The 19,846-nt window shown below is 39.1% G+C and overlaps 1 protein-coding gene across 1 annotated transcript in view; it reads right to left on the bottom strand.

Annotated features, from left to right (window-relative positions):
- Fmn2 (formin 2) overlaps positions 1-19,846 on the bottom strand; it is a 165,424-nt gene that overhangs the window by 121,651 nt on the left and 23,927 nt on the right. The window contains exon 2 of the mRNA XM_090340178.1: positions 3,819-3,985. Within this exon, the coding sequence (XP_090196304.1) occupies positions 3,819-3,985 (167 nt within the window). The remainder of the gene's footprint in view (positions 1-3,818; positions 3,986-19,846) is intronic.

Below are 19,846 nucleotides of genomic sequence, written 5' to 3'. Positions count from 1 at the left end.
ATTCTCCAATGGCTCCTCTCCTCAAGCACCATGGCATTCCATACAACCCACTTCCCCAAATCAAGACATAGGTTTTCAGTGACTATACAGGATTCTATGACAGAGGCTTGAAAGATAATAATTAAAAATAGTCACCATGATAATTACATGGCACATGCGTTCTGGGCAGTGATCTGAGTCCTTTCTAAATTAATGTCATTTATTCTACATACAGGGCAACATCAGAAGCAGATACTATTATATTATTTCAGTGTGTCCCTGAGCAAATCCTCTCATCTCTTCTAACTGGATATTGAATCCAGTCTAAGACTAAACGTCTGATCTTAATAGCAATTTGTGGAGACTTATGGGTGAGACTTTTAGTGAAAATGCAAACCTAAATGGGTAAAGAAAGTTTCTGGGAGAGCTGACATCTAATTTTGAGCAGAATCCTACTGAAAACTCTAAACCTGAACTGAAAATCCCAGAAGGAGAAGACACACAGAGCACTTATGATAAGACGATACATGGATGACAAGAAAGCCAATAGAACTTTGGTATAGTGAAGGTAAGGACTTGGACTACAAAAGATGTTTAATCATGAGCTAGAGAAATAGAAGATTGTTTAAGGCAGGAGAAAGCCCACAAAGCTCCAAAGAATTGGGATTTTACTATGTCAGAAAAAGTGATAATATTTTTTAAAAGACAGTCACATGGGCCGGGAGTTTGGCCTAGTGGTTAAAGTGCTTGCCTAGCATGCATGAAGACCCAGATTCGATTCCTCGGTACCCCATACATAGATAAAAGCCAGAAATGGTGCTGAGGCTCAAGTGGTAGAGCTCTAGCCTTGAGAAAGTCCAAGGACAGTGCTCAGGCCCTGAGCTCAAGCCCAGGACTGGCAAAAAAAAAAAAAAAAAAGACAGTCACATGTAGATCATAGGGTTTCCATAAACAGCTTCCATCTCTGCAAAGTCTCATTTTGTAGTTAGAAATGAACCAGAGAACGACTGTGTAACTCATTTGAAATTCTCACTTAATCAGGAATGAGCATGGTAACATTTCTTTCATTTAAACAAAACTAATCAAACAGAAGTCTGGCCACTAGATGCTCAAAGCTCATGCCTAAAATCCCAGCTACTAAGTAGACTGAAATGTGGAAGATTTGGATATAAAAACAGTCTGGGCAGACAGAAAAGTTTAAGATCCCCATCTCTAAGATAAACAGCAAAAACTCAGGGCCAGGATCAGTGTAGTAGAGCACCACCCAATCAAGCAAGATGAGCAAGTACAAGGTACTGAGTACAAACTCCAAAACTAGCAAAAGAAAAAAAAAATCTTCAATGGCATATGTAAATGGAGAGGGGACTGGGACATAGACAATAAAGTTACACAATCAAAGAGGTGGGAAGAGTGTCTATGTGAGATTTTTCCTACACAGAATTCTTCTTGAAGGGCAATTGTCCTCAGGAGAATTGTTGGTTAGAAATGATCCTATCACTGTATTCAGGAAACCAGCAGAGAGACTAATTAAAAGAAACTTCTCTTCAGAGACAAGTACATTGCTTCTCACACCTATGGGGTGCCTGCATCTTCATAGCTTACTGCTCTAGATTTGAAAGAAAACCCTTAACTGTGAATCCAATGAGCAACCGATTTTGTTATTAAAATCCCGGTTAAGGTTAAATGTTTTCTTTCATTTTTTTCTTGGTTTAAGTCCAGTTTGGCAAAGAGAATAGAGAGCCAAAGAAGACAGGAGAAAGTACAATGGGTTTCACTTGGGAGAAAAAAAAACCTCATTTTAGGATATTACTGCATACAATATTGAGATTATGTGTGTGTGCCAGTTTGTCTGTCTGTGTACATATGCATGCTTGCTCTTTGATCCTCTTTCCATATCCAACTCTCTCTCTAAAACAAGTAAGGTGAGGTGTTTGAGGTAACCACTTTGATTTAAATGGGGGAGAGTAGGACTGAGGCAAAGCTCACAGGTATAGTCCATCTGTACCTGTGAAGCTGGCACTCTGTGTTCTATGCTCAGCACCATAAAAATGACATACCTATATAATATATATTCACAAATAAGCATACATTCATACATCATATATACATTGCAAAAGAGGAAAGCTTTAGCATATTCTAGTCCTTTTTTAGTTTATTCCAAATTCACATTTATTGAGTGGCAAAACTGTGTACTTCTGAATATTAGGGAGAAAAATAAAGTTAATTTTTGAGCTTTTAATCAAATACAGAATACTACACAATAGCTAATGTTTCCCTTTGTACTATATTCATTATAATTGAACTTGCCAAATTGATGTATCTTTCAAAACACAGCTCTATAACACAACATACTATAGATAGCAGATTATCTCTCCAGTAAGAGAGATCTCTCATAGAGAAAAAAGTAGGGGCAAAATTTAAATCCTATATAGTTGTGATTAGCTACTATATATCATTTTAGAATTTATATAAAGAAAAAAATAAATTACAAAATCCTTAAGAAAAAAGTTTCACAGAATTAAAAAATAACTTGGAAACATTTTTTTTTTCCAGTCCTCGGACTTGGACTCAGGACTGAATATGTCCTTGGGCTTTTTCCTCAAGGCTAGTGCTCTGCCATTTGAGCTACAGCACCACTTCTGGCTTTTCTGTGTGTGTGGGACTGAGGAATCGAACCCAGGACATCATGCATGCTAGGCAAGCACTCCACTGCTAGTCCTTCTTCTCTGTCTGGAAACTTTTCTTTCAAGTAAAGAATCCAAACATCTCACATGCTTAATTTGAAAATCATAAGTTGTAATGGATAAAGAAGAGGAGGAAGGAAAATATAGCTACATATAGACAGGTATTACTATTTGCTACCATACTTAAACCTTAGCCTCTATTTTCTCTATTATTTTAAAGTCTTTGTTTTTGCGCTATCTGAACTACAATATATATGTTGAGCAAGGCCGATAAATACAACAGGTAGCAAGAACAGAGCAAATATAATTACATGCATCCAGATGGGAACCTACTGCTTTCAAATCCTACTCTGCACAACATAACCAGTCACAAGCTCAATCTACCTCAGAAAGCCCATTCATACATGAGAATTCTCATACTTGTGGGATTTTGGATACTTGCTCAGTAGAACCCATGCCACATTCATTCCACATATGTGAACAAACTTTAGTAGTAATCTGTCCTGAAAATAATTATTCAGTACTCATTTTGAATTATGAACATGCTTTTTGAATTGTCATTCCAGAGTAGTGAGTCTTAGTGAGGGGAAGGGAGCAGACAAAGGTATTTTCTTGTCACGGGAACAGAAATAAACTGCATTGAAATGGCATTGAAGTTCCTGTGGAAACCTGTTCCTGTTGGATTCAGTATTTTTCCCATTGCAGCTGCTTCTCAAGGAATGCCAATGACTAGCAAAGGCAGAAGCATTGACAACACTCATTTTAAAGCCACTGCTGATGGGCTGGGGAGCATGGATGAGTGCAACACAATTTGCCTACATCTGGGTCTAATTCCCCAGCACAAAAACAGAGAATAAAATAATATAAAATAATAATTGTAAGATCATAGCTGATTAAAGCAGGTTTTGAAAGTATAGAGTGACCATCAAATATAAAAAGGGGGGTTGGCCAATATACTCAATGCCGTAGTCAAAAGAGAACTGCAGAATTAGACAAAACTGATTCATTGAGTGAGTGTCCCAAGAGAGGAAAGCTTATATCACATGTTTGTTTGTTTTTTAAACTAAGGTGACTGGGCAGACACACACCCTCAGCTACTATTTCATCCATAATCCCCTTCACAAAAAAAAAAAAATGGTAGATGCACCTACTTACATCAAAGGGAGCTGAACTTGACCCAGCATTCTGATTACATGGTTCCCTGAAGCAGTCACTAAAAGGAAGTAGAAGACCCATCGCAATGATCCGCGAGCAAAATTTCTCTGCTTCTTCAGGAGGCCCGTTCTCCTGCTGGCTGAACAGCTTCTCCAACAGAGTTCGCCCTGCAGATGAAACACAGGCATTAGAAGTCACCTGGCTCAGAACTCTCTCGAGACAGGAGGGTAAACACTGCCAGTGAGCAACACAGTTTCCAAGGCTACTGACTCTCAGAAAGGAGGCTCTCAAAGGAAAACTGCTGCCTGGAGCTGCAGGGAAAGGCAATGGAGGAGTGTTGTCCCTTACCACAAAACATCTCTTGCCTCAGAAGACAATGCATGTTTGTGTTACTGACAGACTTTTCCTCCATCAGTAAAAAGAAAAGTGCTAGCCTTTTTAGATTTGCTTAACAATCTTCATTGTTTGTTTATTTGCCATATAGAAGATCCTCCAAGGAAGCAGTTAGGAACCTAAAGCTCACCACATAGGCCTAGAAATATCCATGATTGGCATTTAATAGCTCAGAGTGAGCAATGGGCAAGAATAAGGAATAAGGAGATACGACTAAGGCATCAATCCATTAAAAAGGGAAAAGAGTCAGCATCTTCAGGATACTCTGAAGATGAAAAGATATTCAAAATATTTTCAGATACTTCTCAGAAATACATGGGGGGGAGGGGTTTGTGCTTTGTTTCTCCAAAGACAAAAGAAGATGGAAAGTGAGGTGTTCTGTGAGAAGACACTGAGAACCCAAAAGGATGTGGATCCCCAGGTGGCCTTAGGACCACCTGGAGAGAAGAGAATGTCTGGAAGCCTGGATGTCAGTATTTTATTGGTCACCAATGGATTCTAATGTTAGCCACAGGTTAGCTCCTGATCTACTTTTGACAGTAACAGCTCTCAGAAGTATATATATATATATATATATATATATATATAGAGAGAGAGAGAGAGAGAGAGAGAGAGAGAGAGAGAGAGAGAGAGAGAGAGAGAGAGAGCGAGAGAGAGAGAGCGCTTGTTTTTACATTCAGAAATACCAGCAGAGGAAACAGAAAACTTCTGATGTTCCTTCCAGGGATATGTGCATTCTTATTCCTGCCCCCTTGGTACTCCTACCTCTGATTAGTAGATTCATTGCTTCTTAAGTCAAAATTTCTTCTCCAGAAAAGCCTTTAACCTACTTTTACACCTCCTGAAACCCTTTAAAAGTGCCTTCACATAATTAACGATTTTATATAATTAATAGGGTTTGAATTTTACTTTCTTGGCAGTACCAGAGTTCGAACTCAAGGCTGCAATCTTGGTCAGCTTGCTCAGTGGGCAGATCATCTCACATGTCATGCCTCTAGCTCTCCTTTTTGCTGATCATTTTGGAGATAAGTCCCAAACTCTTCTGCCCAGGCTGACATCAAACCTGAACTCTCCAGGTTTCAACCTTCTGAGTAGCTAAGTTTACAGGCATGAGACACTAGAGCCTAGCCTAACCACTTGTTTTTTTGAAATATCTACTTTCCTTGCTTCAATCAAAAATGGTCAGATAGCCATCATATAGCCTTGTAAACCTGGCCATTTATAGAAAAGAAATCATGGATACATATTTGGGAAATATCTGGATGAATGAGTCATTATGATTCTGACATACATTCATTCAGGTCACAGTCAGAATGTAACAAGCAAGTTGTCTCCCTCCTTCTGGCTTTTGGTGCCTTTCTGCCCTTCTCTAATCCTTCATATCCCCTCTCCTCTGCTGGCATAAATTCTAGAGAGACCTTGTGTAAACAGTGAAGATAGTAACTACAAAATGATCTATGCTTACAGTCTAGTAACCCCTGCATTGCCCACCCCTTTCCTTGGTTCAGTGGTAAACAACATGGCATCCATAGCACAAGGCATTAATTTGCAGAAGATAAATGAGTCTGGAATGAACATGAAGGGGTTGGACCCAAAGGAACAGGGCTATTGTGCTGTTCTAAAGAAAACATGGGCCAGCCCCTGCTCAGCTTGCACCTCTCCTCTGTACCTCTCTCTCACCCTTAAAATGCTCTCATCCTTCCTTGTGCACCCCCCACACCCCATTCCAAGGAGGACTTGGTAAAATAAATCCTCTTTCTCCTCCTGGAGCAACTTTTGTTGTTCTTATTTCAATAAAGTCACATTTTTTTTCTCTCAATATCTATCTTTCTGTGTCACTGGCAAGTCCTAGGTCCACTAGCTAGAACTGAGTTCTGGTGATGGGAACTGGAAATGAAATCTTGAAAAATGGAAAATACCATTAGTGCATGCAGACAGGGTGACATAAGTGGGAACATGGAAATACCTGGGACTCCAAGATTCCATTCTCCTTCACGGAGAATGAGTCTACTCAAGAATCCTAAAACCCCAGCTGGCCACACTCTGGACCAATCATTCTGACAATGGCCCTATTCTCCTTATGGAATTCACTCCCCAAGTCACATAGGTGATTTGAGGGCCTATGGACCACTACCTTCTTCCCAGCAACCCTAAATCAAGAAGAGCAAAGAGGATCAAATGCCCAGGAGATGATCCTTACCTTCTCCAAAGTTTACCGGGGGCCATGACTGCAAAAGGGAGGGCTTTCATTTCACACAGCCTAGTAACCCCAACCTATCCACCCTAGACTAGAGTAAAATGCCAAGTGCTTCTGCAAAGGTCCACATCACCCTTCAGGAGAAGGATACTAATGAGAAGTCTCTTTCTTTCACAATACAAGTCTTTAACTCTACCTCCCTGTTTCTGTTTATTCCTTTTTTCCTCTACTGGGATACTGTGCTGATGTTATGCCATCTACTCCAAGAATGGAGTAACACCTAGAACACATCATCTATCTGAAACCTATCAGGCTATATCATCCAAGTCTTCTTTTTGTCTTTGTGGACAACATCAAGTTGTTGTTGCACATTATTTCCTAGTCAGGTTTTGTTTTAAAATATCCATTATAATGTAACAGACAAACCAGATATGGATGGCTCATGGCTATAATCCTAGCTATTCAGGAGGCTAAGATTTGTTAGGAGCCACTCAGAACAGACTAATCCACAAGAGTCATATTTCCAAATAACCAGCAAAAAGCTAGAAATGGAGGTGTCACTCAAGTAGTAGAACCAAACATGAAAGGAAAAAGCGAAGCAAAAGCAAACCCCAGAACTGCACAAAAAAATATAGCAAGCATTCTTAGCTTGAAGCTATACAAAACCAGACTCTGATTTAAAATTTTGTTACAAGAAATATATTTTGTCCTTGCTGTTGTTGTTGTTTGTTGTTGTTGTTCAAATATAAATATGTAGTTCTATCAAGACAGTAAACATGCTATTTTCAGGGCTCTTCCTAAATCTGTCTATAAAATCTCAAACACTACCTTTAGGTTTTTGGTGTTTGAAATTTGGGGGTTGTTTAAACCTTACAAGAACTAGGAAACCAAATCCTATGGTTCTCATATATTAATGATTATAACATTATATCCATTGTGCACATATTTTGAAAGGATGACAGAACTAGAATTAGCAAATTGTTTCCTATGGTAGAGATAGTGTGCATCAAAAAAATAAGATAAACAGAATCTTGCATATGTGTTAATTCAACACAGTAAATTGTACATGTGTATATCAAACATCAAAGGATTAGTAAACAGTGTAGAATGAGAGTAGAAGTTATTGAAACTACAATGCTATGATGAAAAATACCCCTAAATCTTTCCTCCAGGATCTCCTTACCATGACACAACTCTTCTAAAATAGATAAGTCTGTGTGGTAGAGAGGACTCTTCTGTGTTAGTACCAGCAGCCTTTATCACTAACACAAGAAATTAGTATAACTACTCCACTGGAAGCAGTAACAGTCAAAATTATCTCCAGCCATAGCTCCTGAGAAAGTGTAGGCTCTTCACTCAGAGTCCTACCTAAAACTCTTTTCTGAAAGAGGTACGAACTCAGGGTCTTGCATTTGTTAATCAGGTACTCTATCATTGAGTTATGCCTCTAGCCTACCCAACCCCTTGTTAGGAGAGCATAACTGCTTTGTATGAACAGTAACTCAGTTGTCCCATATTTAGGGGACACATCATGAGAAGGTAACATTCTTGATGTACATAAATACATAAATACATAAATACTTACAGGCTTCTCCTTTTTTTATTGCCAGTCCTGGGCTTGAGCTCAGGGCCTGAGCACTGTCCTTGGACTCGACCACTTGAGCCACAGCACCACTTCTGCCTTTTTTTCCCTATATATGTGGTACCAAGGAATCGAACCCATGTCTTTGTGCATGCTAGGCAAGCACTCTACCACTAGGCCAAACTCCCGGCCCTGGCTTCTCCTTCTTTAGAAGCATTTGCTCCTTTGAAAACTCATATCTAGAGAGCCCACTGTGCCTCCCTCCTCCCTTCTGCCATCACTGTTTCTATTTCCCTTCCTAATCCCACCAGTCATGGATGACAATACTTGGCAACTCCTGACTTGTTGTTCCACTTTGACCTTATACTTCTATCATCATTAGCAGTTTTCACATCCATATAAATATAACACGAACGTACAGTAAAGATTTTCTCTGAAACCTTGATTCCCAGCCACCAACCAGTGTTTACTCCAGCCCTTCAAGCGTAACTCATTTTCATTCCCACCTTCTAGTTGATAAGCATTATGAACTATCTCCAGTGGTCTCTCCTCATCACCCATTAGCCAAAATGCAAATTCCTCTTCCTGTTTCTCCCAACCTTTGCCACTTTCCATCCGCCCCACCGCTTTCCTTAATTAGCCTTCCTTACTTCCTGGGACATTCTCTGCTCATTTTTTTTTTCTCTCTGGTTGTTTCACAAACACACTTTTCCCCAGATTCCCAATGACTTATTCATTCCTTTGTTATAATCAGACCTCAGCTTAACTGTCACTTCCACTGAGTGAAATCCCAAAGTGCCCTTCCAAAATAGCACTTCCTATCACTTTATTTACCTCTTTGATCCACCTTTATTCTCTTCATGGAGCTTAGTCCCTGAGTTAGGTGTGGTCTGCCACCTCCTGGTGGAATGCAAACTCCATTTCAATTTTTATTCCAGGAATGTCTGACAAAAAGGAAAAGGCTACTTTTTAAGTCATCAATTACCCAGTTTATACAGAAATGACTAGATAAAATATCTCATTCCTGGCCACAAACTTCTATCCTTTAAGCTTATGCATTAAAGTTGAATCCATCTGGCCGAGAATTTGGCCGAGTGGTAGAGTGCTTGCCTAGCATGCACGAAGACCCAGATTGGATTCCTCCATACTGTATACATAGAAAAAAAGGCAGAAGTGGTGCTGTGGCTCAAGTGGTAGAGCACTAGCTTAAGAAAGCCCAAGGACAGTGTCCTGGCCTTGAGTTCAAGTTCCAGGACTGGCCAAAAAAATACGCTAAAATACAAAAATGATCAGGCTTCATACTGAAGTTTAAACACTTTACTAAAGTTTTGCATGTTTTCCTCTTTGCCATAGCTGCTCTTTCCAATGATAAAATGGTTTTCTCAACAAATTTATTAAGACAATGACTTTCCATTTCTATAGCCCCAGTACTTCAGACATTGAAGACTTTGGGTTTGGGATCTTATAGTGGGTTACAGAGAAAGTTTAAGGATAGCTAGGAAGCTGCTGTGTTAAGATAAACAAAATTTGTTGACTTAAAAAAGAAGCACACGGGGCCGGGAGTTTGGCCTAGTGGTTAAAGTGCTTGCCTAGCATGCATGAAGACCCGGGTTTGATTCCTTGGTATCACATACATAGAAAAAAGCCAGAAGTGGTGCTGAGGCTCATGTAGTAGAGCTCTAGCCTTGAGAAAGTCCAAGGATATTGCTCAGGCCCTGAGCTCAAGCCCGGGACTGGCAAAAAAAAAAAAAAAAAAGAAGACGCACACACATTTTGCTACAAGTATGTCAAGACACATGCACCCAAGTTCTTCCTTCTTCAGAGACTGGAATTACTTCCAAAAACAAACAAACATAAGTCCTTCTTTTGTATTCTAGAAGGAATGCCTCACAGCTTTGTTCAGAACCTCAGTTCTTTAGCTAACCACTGAACCATGAACCATTGTTTTATATAACATTTTCAGTATCACATAAATACGTTTCTAAGTCATATGCCATGACTTACACCTACAATCCTAGATAATTAGGAAGCAAAAATGAGGAGGATTGTGGATTACAGTTTCAAGGCAAATCAGGACAAAAGAGTCTCAGAGATGCTAGTTCAACAATTAAGCCAAGAATGGTGCTCCTTGCCTCCGGTTTCAGCTATGTGGGAAGGACAGATGGGCAGATCGAGATCAAAGGTAGACTCTAGGCAGAAAGCAAGAACCTACCTAGAAAATAAATTTAAAAGCAAAACGAGTTAGGAGTATGACTCAAGTGGAAGAGTGACTGCCAGACAAGTTCAAGTTCAAACCCAGTACCACCAAAAATAAAAACTAAAAAGAGACTGTGAATGTATGTAGCTTGTTGAAACATGACCAGCAAATCTCTATGAGTACTAGGGCTTTATCTCCAACACCTAAATAAACAAATAATAAAATAATCCTAAACATACAAACCATACAATGCAAACAACTTTTCTGTTTTCAACTTACTCAAGTTCTTAATTAATAACAAATATTTATTGACTCTTGACTGTCTCTACTCCTTAAAATACTTGCTTCTCAAGGTCATGACTCTTCTTTCATATGTTTTCTCTCAAGTCTCTTTTCTATATTGTTCTTTTTCTCTACCCCAATATGTCTCTTCTTCCTAATTCATCTGCTGGCTTATTGTCTGATTTTTATTTCATATTCTCTTCTGTAATCCCACCAATGGAGAAACTTTTCTCACCTTGAAATTGGGTGGCATTTTTTTTAAATCATTTCAACTAACAATGTATTCAAATATGATGTCTTTAAAGGACTGAATACATGGAGCCAGTAATAAAAAGTTTTAGGAAGATCAGAAAGATAAAAATTCAAAGAACCACCACACCAATAGAGACCTTCCTGTTTTTAATCCCTGGCTCCTCCCTCCAAGTCCGCCACCCACCCCATTGTGAACTTAAAATCCCTTAAAGTCAGAAGTAGAATCCATAGTATGGATAAAGAATGTTGTAGGAATTTTTTTTTCAACTTCACCTCCTTTCGCTCAGAAATTCAACTTTGATGACTGTTATTTTTATGTATTATGTTTTTCTCTCTTCTCTTGTGTTGCCCTTTGGTTAATCTCATCTTGTTACAGTATCCCACTTTGTTACCAGGTGTATTATATAGATGTTTACTTGTTTATTTGACATAAGAGGGGAAAAATGAGAGAAGGGGGTGAGGGGAGGGAAATGGGGACAAAAACATAAGAAGGGATATCAGTGTGTGAGAAGTAATGTACCTCCTATCAGGCAAATATAACTGTAACCCCTCTATACATTGAAATTAAAAAAAAAGAAATTCAACTTTGAGTAACATTCAAGAGTGGTCATTCACAGAATTATTAAGACTGAATGAGAAAATGCACATGAACTATTTATTCCGGAACAATAATAAATGGATCAGTAATAGTGATGAAGTGTGCAACAATACAGTTTACAAAAAAAGGTTTCATATATGTCACATGTACATTTTCTATAGCCATTAAAAATTGTGCTTATCAAGATGATTGGGAGGGCATGGGTAGAGGGAAACAGGGGGAAAACATGGGAATGTGTATTAATGTTCAAGAAGTAATGTACCCACTACCTGACAAATATAATTGTAACTCCTCTGTGCATCACTCCGAAGTGAAATAAAATGGAAAAAATAGTATTATTAAAAACATATTGAATATATCAAAAAGAATAAAAAATAAAATTATTATTACCAGAGAAAACAGGGCCCCAATTACCATTGACAATAGAGAATTACTTGGAAATAATAAGCCACTTATCCAGCCTTTCCAGTATGATTTGTATCTTGAAGTACTAAAATATATCACTCAATAAAGAAACATGTCAGTACAGAAAAATGCAAAAAAAATGTGGAAAAGAAATGTCAATTAGAAAATCACTATTTCATCACAACTAATAAAATAATTGCCTCATTTAGAAACCCATTAGAAAAAAGGGCCAATTGAAAATCTTGCAATGGGAGGAGCAAGCTGTCATCCTCAATCCGAAGAATATCTCCACTTCAGAGTAAATGAAACAAATGAAATAATCAGACCCCTTCTCATGTGGGGTTTATAAAATAAACAGAGGCACCTGCCCTGCATGTTACTGACCTCAATAAAGCATAAAAGAAGTCATGTGCTAGAGTGCACCTCACTTCCAGTTTTGGTCATCACAGTTCTGAAAAGAACCTAGTTATCTGACTATCTTAAGCAACTAATTCTTTTTCGAATTCAAGCTGTCCTTCAGTATGTTTGGAGGGCTGGTTCCTAATCCCGGCCATGGTCCGTGTATACCAAAACCCTTTAAACAAATGGCATTTGTATTTGAATATAACCACTACACATACTTTTGAATATCTTAAAGTGTATAATATCCACTATAACATAAATGTTACCTAAGTATGAGTTATCCTCTCACTTAGGGAAAATAATAAGGAAAGAAGTCTGTGATGACACTGATGAAGAATGATCTAGACAGACTTGAGGGCTTCAATGTACTTCAGGTGTGCATGTTCCAATTTTTGTAGAAAAGTATCAAATCTTGCTATTCAAAAGATGCAGTGTCAGCCCTTGAAAAACTTGAGGCAAAAAGGTTTTGAATTTAAAGCCAGTCTGGTCTACACAGTCAGGTTTTTGCAAGTCTGGACCCTATAGCAAGATTCTATCTCAAAATAATAATAATAATAATAATAATAATAATAATAATAATGTTGATGAGGAGGAGGTGGAGGGGGAGGAAGAGTGAAGGGCAGAGGGTGCAGTCCAGTGACTGTATGTGTGTTTAATATGTACAAATGAGGCAGGATAGCTCAGGGAAAAGGAGGCATGGGAAAAAGCAGCTAGGAATTCAAAGCAAATACTGTATTAGTGGATAGCTTGATTAAAAGCATAGAAGTACTACCTTTGTTCGAAGCTTTGCAATCTCTCATAAGCTGCAACATTTAGTAAAAAGAAAACAGAACAATCCTCTCCCTCTAATCTTGCCAGCATGCCCAGCTGACAAGCATATTCTAGGACTTGGTAAAGAAAAAAAATCTAAAAGAGACACATATTCTCAAATATTGACTTCTTCCCATCAGCTAGAAAATATTTGTCTCAGGATAGACACTTGTCTTGGTAGAAGTCTGTGACATCAGTGACACAAGTTTAACAGGCTAATCTTGAGGTCTCTGGGCTCAATTATTTAACATGCAACTTTATTGTTGGGGCCTAGCCTCCATCTCTGAGGCCTGATTCTGGCTCAGCTGCAATTAAAGGGCTTTGTCTAGGCATTCGGTCTTTTGCATACCTCTCTTAAGGCATCTCTGTGTACATGACTCGATTGAACCCCCCGCAGTTTTGCGGGTCTCGCAGCAGCTCAAGTCTCGTGCGCTTTCCCGCACCTGTCCTGCCCAGTACCTGAAAGCCCCACCCAGATCCTTAGTGGTAGCACAGAGGCCCTCTTCCTATTGGCTAGCTTCCCAGTGCCCACCTTCTCCTACCCTAACAGTATATAACTAATTGTCTGATGCAATAAAGAAAGGAGAGCATCAGAGAGAACGAGAGATCAGCAGAGATCAGCAGAGAGATCTGATGCGCTTTCATGGTTAACACTGCTTCTGACTCAGCGTGGTTTTTTCTTCCCTGGTGATTGGGGGAGGGCTGGGTCTTCGACACTTACCATCTCGCTCTCGGCTCCCGGGGGACTACAGGCTGGCCCTGTGTGTCCCTCCCCATTCCCGTGTTGCTGCCCCAAGAGGAGCAACACTTTATAGGTGATAAAATGTGCTCCATGCAAAAACTAAGGCAAACACTATTCTTAAGGTGAATTTCAGTGAAGCACCAATCTATTTAATTATACTTAGGATGTTAAAACATTTATTGCACCATATTTTTTCCAGATGTTCCACTCTCTATGTCTAGGCTCTACACTCTTTATCTTACTTTGGTTTACTAATAACCTTTCTTGATCTTTACCTCAGTGTACTCGCAAATTCTTTTTTTTCCTAACAACATCAAAAACTTGGTACTCAAGGGTCAAACAGAGACCTCTTCTATTTTGAAGACTTCCATCTTGGAACTACCAATCTCTGCTCTGGATACACACAAAAAAATAACAAGAAGAAAAGATTAGTGAGCCAGATACAGTGGCTCCTCGTGTAACCCCCTAAAGTAGTTGAGAGTTTGGGATTAGAAAACTGAGGACTGCATGGCCCAATCAAGCCAAAAGTGTGAAAGATCCTTACTCAACAGAAAAAGCTGAATGTAGTTTCATGCACTTGTCACTCTAGCTGATAGGAGAATCCACATAAATAGGAGAACTACAGTTCAGGCTAAATGAAGCAAAAGATAAGGTCATGTCTGAAAAATAACCAAAGCAAGCCAGGTGCCAGTAGCTCATCTCTATAACCCTAGCTACTCAAGAGGCTTAGACCAAGAAGTCCACAGTTCAAAGATAGCCAGGATAGAATAGTTTTCAAGATTACACTTCCAGGAACAAACAGGCAAAACACAAGACTGGTGTGATGCAAGGAGTAGGGCACCAGTTGAACAAGCTAAAAACAGACCAAACCTGAGTCTATTAGTTCAAACCCACATAAGTAAGTACATACATACATACATACATACATAACCAGAATAAAAATAGCCAGGTAAGTGGCTCACCTGCCTAGCATGTGAAGGCCTTGAGTTCAAACCTTCAAGATATCCTTATTCTTCCTCTCCTTATTCTACTCTTTGGACAAAATACCAGTTGGTAGACAACCATGTGTTGATTGCTCTAAAAATATACAAATCTATAAGCATGAATAAATGTTCAGTTATGCAAACTTTCACCTTGTTTCTTAATTATGTTCATATGGACTGACTTACTATGTGCAAAACAACAGCAAATAACTTGTCAAAACCCTATGTGTACAATGAACAATTCAATGACAGCACTGGTGGGCCATGGCACATTCTTGGACTGGCCTGTGTAGAGGCTTCCTGCTGTTAGCAAAGGAATATCAGTCACAGAGACTCATCAGGATCACAGACTGACCCAGCCAAGTTTGTAAGGGAAAAAATGGAATCACAGGCATAAGATAAGCTAAGCGCTGTTACATGTACAACATGTACCTTAGCAGAATGCAAGCAAACTTAAGGAAAGCTTCAAACCCAACAAAATAATTCTCTGTAGTTTAGATGCCTAGAAACATTGTGAATATATTTTAAAAAAACTTTGTATAGGTGAATTTGTAACTATATAAAGACAAAGGAAGGAGAGGCATAATTGCTCTTTTTCTCCTCTCTTCTCACCTGCAAGCAAATAAAAGTCTCAGTTTTCATGTCCTTCAAGTACAAACTCCACCTATTATTTTGTAGACATGCAGGACCAGGAGTATTAGGTATCATGACAGAGATAACACTATCTTTATCTATGAAATGCCCATCTCATTATCATTACCATGAACATCTCTCTCTCTCTCTCTCTCTCTCTCTCTCTCTCTCTCTCTCTCTCTCTCTCTCTCTCTCTCTCTCTCTCTCTCTCTCTCACACACACACACACACACACATACACACACTCTCTCTCTCTCTCTCTCTCACACACACACACACACACACACACACACACACACACACACACACACACACACACAGTCATGTACACCCTGAAGGAATCCAGAAAATTATACCCATGAATATCTGTACAATTTTTGTTGTCAGTCTTGGAGCTTGAACCCAGGGCTTGGGAGCTGCCCCTGAGTTTTTATGCTCAAGGCTAGCAGTCTACTGCTTTTAAAATACAGCTCCACTTCCAGTTTTCTGGTGATTAACTAGAAATAAGGACTTTCCTTCATGTGTGGCTTTCAACCACTACACTCATATCTCAGCTTCCTATGTAGCTAGGATGACAAGCGGGAGCCCCCTGAATATGGCTTGCACAATTAGTTTTTGTAGAATAAAAACTGTTCTTTTTTTTTCCCTGCCCTTTCTTTTCCACTACAATCACATGGACCTTATTACTAGTTTTCAGAAAGAGTGTCCTGGAATAGTGGTGAGTTTAGTTATGAGCTTAAGCTATAGAAGCCACTGATAGCTTCCGACCAGCATGATACCATGGCTCTTCCTATGAACTTGAATGCATTACTCATCTTCCCCCAAGTTTGGTTTCTCCTCCTCATTAAGTTCCCATCCCTGCTTGCTATTTCACAAAAGATGAGCCCTGGGCCTCAGGCATGAGAGACAAGCACTCTCCACTGAGCTATACCACAACCCCAATCTCCTTATCCATAAAATAGTGATCTTATCTCAAGTGATAGAGTGCTTGCCTGGCAAGTAAGCAAGGCCCTGAGTGCAAATCCAAGTACCACCAAAAAAAACTTTTTAAAGTAAACTGGAAATAATCATTATCTCCTTCCTTGGGTTGTTCTTTTTTTGTTTTTTGTGGATCATGAGGTTTGAACTCTGGGTATGGGTGCTGTCCTTGAGATCTTCAGCAGTAAAAGGCTATAGTTCTACTGCTTGAGTCATGGAGCCACTTCCGGTTTTCTGGTGGTTACTTGGAGATAAGAGTCTCATGGACTTTTGTGCTTGAACTGGCTTTAAATCACAATCCTCATATCTCAGCCTCCTAAGTAGCTAGGATTACAAGCGTGAGCCACTAGCACCTGGCTCTTCTTGGATTGCTGTAAGAATTAAGAAACATTAGGATGTGCTTCACATAATATACAATAAGGGTTATTGATGATGATTGTTGTCAAGATACCTCTCAAATGTTTTGCTCTTGTAAATGTAGAAGGAAATAAAAGACGATTATAAAATAGTTGGACAATGCAAGAAACAAAGTGATCAAATTTGATTGACGTAATAAACTATTATCAGGGTTTTCTTTGCTGTGCAGTAGATTTTAACATAGAAATATTTAAGTCCCTGATGCTAGAATTCCTAGTGTCAGTTAAAAGAATTATTTCATTTTTTCTTCTTTCTACTGGTTATTAATTAAACTAATGACCTCTGTCATTATTTGTTTTACTATGTACATTCATGTTAACAATAATTCACCCAATAATCATAATTAAACTAAATAAAAACTTATGTTCTCCAATTACTTCCAAACTAATCATCTCTCCTCCCAACATGCTTCTATATCACAATAAAAGTGCATGTAGAATCAGTTTTTATCTATGCTGCACAAAGTACAATATTTCTTCCACTTTCATAAGTAAAATCAACAGGCTAGATGAAGGTGGAAATAGCAGTTAGCGAGAAAGCATCACCACAACAGATGCAGCAATTTTCCTGTGTAATAAAGAATTGAAATTGTTCATACCTGTACTATAACCCTACTGAGCCTGTGACCAGTGGCAGTCTAAAACAAAAACAAAAACAAAAACAAAAACAAAAAAAACAGGAAATAAATAGTTTTGGACACAGCATTTCATATGTTGCCCACGCTGGTCTCTGGTCTTGATCTCATGCAGTAAAAAATAATCCTCCCACCTAACTTCCTGTTTGGGAATAATAGGCATGCATTGTAACAGCCGGCTTTATACAACAAGAAAGCGATTTCTACAATTATCACCAGCTTTGTGGAATATGGAGAATGAGGGCTTTGATTTTGTTTTTTGCTGGCTTGTTTTGGTTCGGAGGATTAAATTCCAGGGCCTTATGTATTCTAAACATATGCTTTACCAGTGACCCATATCGGAAATCCCTGCAGACCAGAGATTTTAATATATATATATATATATATATATATTTTTTTTTTTTTTTTTAATGACTGAGCATTGAGATGATTCCAGAATGTGCCTGAAGTCATAAGACAGGAAAATGGCAACTACCAAACTGGACATCGACTCAGTTTGCCTAATTTTTATTCTACGGACCTTCTACTTCTGAGGCAGCCAGCAACTCTGGGCAGAGCTTCTAGCCAATATTCTGCACTAATCCATGAAAGAAACAGACCATGTGGTCCGCACCCTGCAGGGACTAACAACCTACTTACAATGGCCATGGTGGAAGAAGGAACATTTTAAAAGCACTGTTTGGATCACACTTCCTTAATTAAACACCTTCAGTGCAACTGGGGGAGAAGGAAGTAATAAGACATATATAGGAGGGATAGATAATGAAGTTCTTGGGAATCAATCATAAATCAAAGGCATGTCCCAGGCCCATTGGAAGGGACATTTCCTGAGAACAATTTTCCCTGCTCTTGGCTAGTAATAACACAGCATGCCACACAGGCGTATACTGTTGTCTTGCAAAGGAGATGGACATTACTGGTGATGACTTAGATCAGGAGATGGGGGAGTCTCTGGCTCCTAGCCTATCTGCAACCTTTCCATGAAGACAATAGGAAAGCACTAACTGATTTGATGTTTGGTTCGCTTGTCTACTAGCCTTCAAAATGCATGTCTTTTTCTGTTGCTTTTTTTCTACTAACGAGTGTCTCAGGCTGGACTGAAACTCTGATTCTTCTGAGCCTCATGTTTGCAGAAATAGGGTCAAAGGTGTGTAGAACTACACCTGGTCTCATATAATCTTTCTGCTTTTACTGATCATAAAGATGAATAGCTGTTTGCCATTGTGAGGATCCAATTACTCAGTGGCATTACATTAGATTTTATTGTCAGTGCTGCAGTTTTAAGGGGTTCATCATATATTCTAGGCAAGGAATTCACAACTGAACTCTAAGTATTTTAGAGCTCAGAATTTTAAAGCAAAAATAAATCACTTACCTCAAAACTCTAAACTCACCATGAAGAGGTCAAGGCCCAAATATGAGAGTAAGTTTATACATGAACCTGCCTCCTGCCTCCTGCCTCCTTTCCTGAGAACTGGGATTAGGGGTATATGTCATTTTCTGACTAGCATTCACTTTTAAGTGTATGTGTGCCTAACTGGGGCAAGAATTCTCACTAAAGGCTGGCATGCTATAGCTATACTTTGGGCTTTATGGTGGATAATTGGAGAAATGTCATGGACCTTTGTGCCTGAGATAGCTTTGTGCTATGATTATCAGATCTCAGCATCTTCAGTAGCTAGGATTACAAACATGAGCCACTGGTAGCTGGCTTTATTTACATTTAAATTTCTGATGTTTTTCATTTTGTCATTTTAAATTTATTTTGACAAAAGTTTTTTTTCTTTTTTACATTTTCTGTTTATCTATTTATTTATTTCTGTTAGTCATGGGGCTTGAACTCTATGTTCTGAGATCCTTTTGTTCCAGGCCAATGTCCTACTACTTTCAGCCACAGCCTCACTTTCCTGCCCAGATGGGCTCTAAAGCGCAAGCCTCAGATCCTAGCCTCCTGAGTTGCCAGGATGACCAGAGTGAACCACCAGAGCCTGAGACAGAGATTTGCTTTGTAGTCCATGATGACTTTCAGTTTATGACTCAGCCTTCCAAGTACTCATACTCCAGGTGGTAAATCCTATCTCCTTAATTATTGGTTTTAAACTTTTAATTTAAAATCTAGAAATATCATTATGTTTTTGTGTTTCTATAAAGGATTGAAGACAGACAAGGCATTATACACATGTGTGTATGCGTGTATGCGTGTGTGTGTGCGTGTGTGCGTGTGTGTGTGTGTGTGTGTGTGTGTGTGTGTGTGTGTGTGTTTCTGACAGCCCTGGGGCTTGAACTCAGGATCTGAGAGTTGTCGTTGGGCTTTCTCAAGGCTAGAGCTCTACCACTTGAGCCATAACACCATTTCTGGCTCGGTACTGAGGAACTGAACCTGGGTCTTCATGCATGCTAGGCAAGCACTCTACCACTAGGCCAAACTCCTGGCCCAACAAGACATTAGATTTTGAAAGACATCATTGTTCCTCTATTAAACTCACTACACCTATACATAATCATAATTAAAAATTTTTCATC

The sequence above is a fragment of the Megascapheus bottae genome, chromosome 10 (assembly GCF_031878675.1).
Source record: "Megascapheus bottae isolate mThoBot1 chromosome 10, mThoBot2.hap1, whole genome shotgun sequence".
NCBI classification, from domain to species: Eukaryota; Metazoa; Chordata; class Mammalia; order Rodentia; family Geomyidae; genus Megascapheus; species Megascapheus bottae.
Note: the sequence above shows the minus strand (reverse complement) of the source record. Positions and strands in the feature narration are given on the sequence as shown.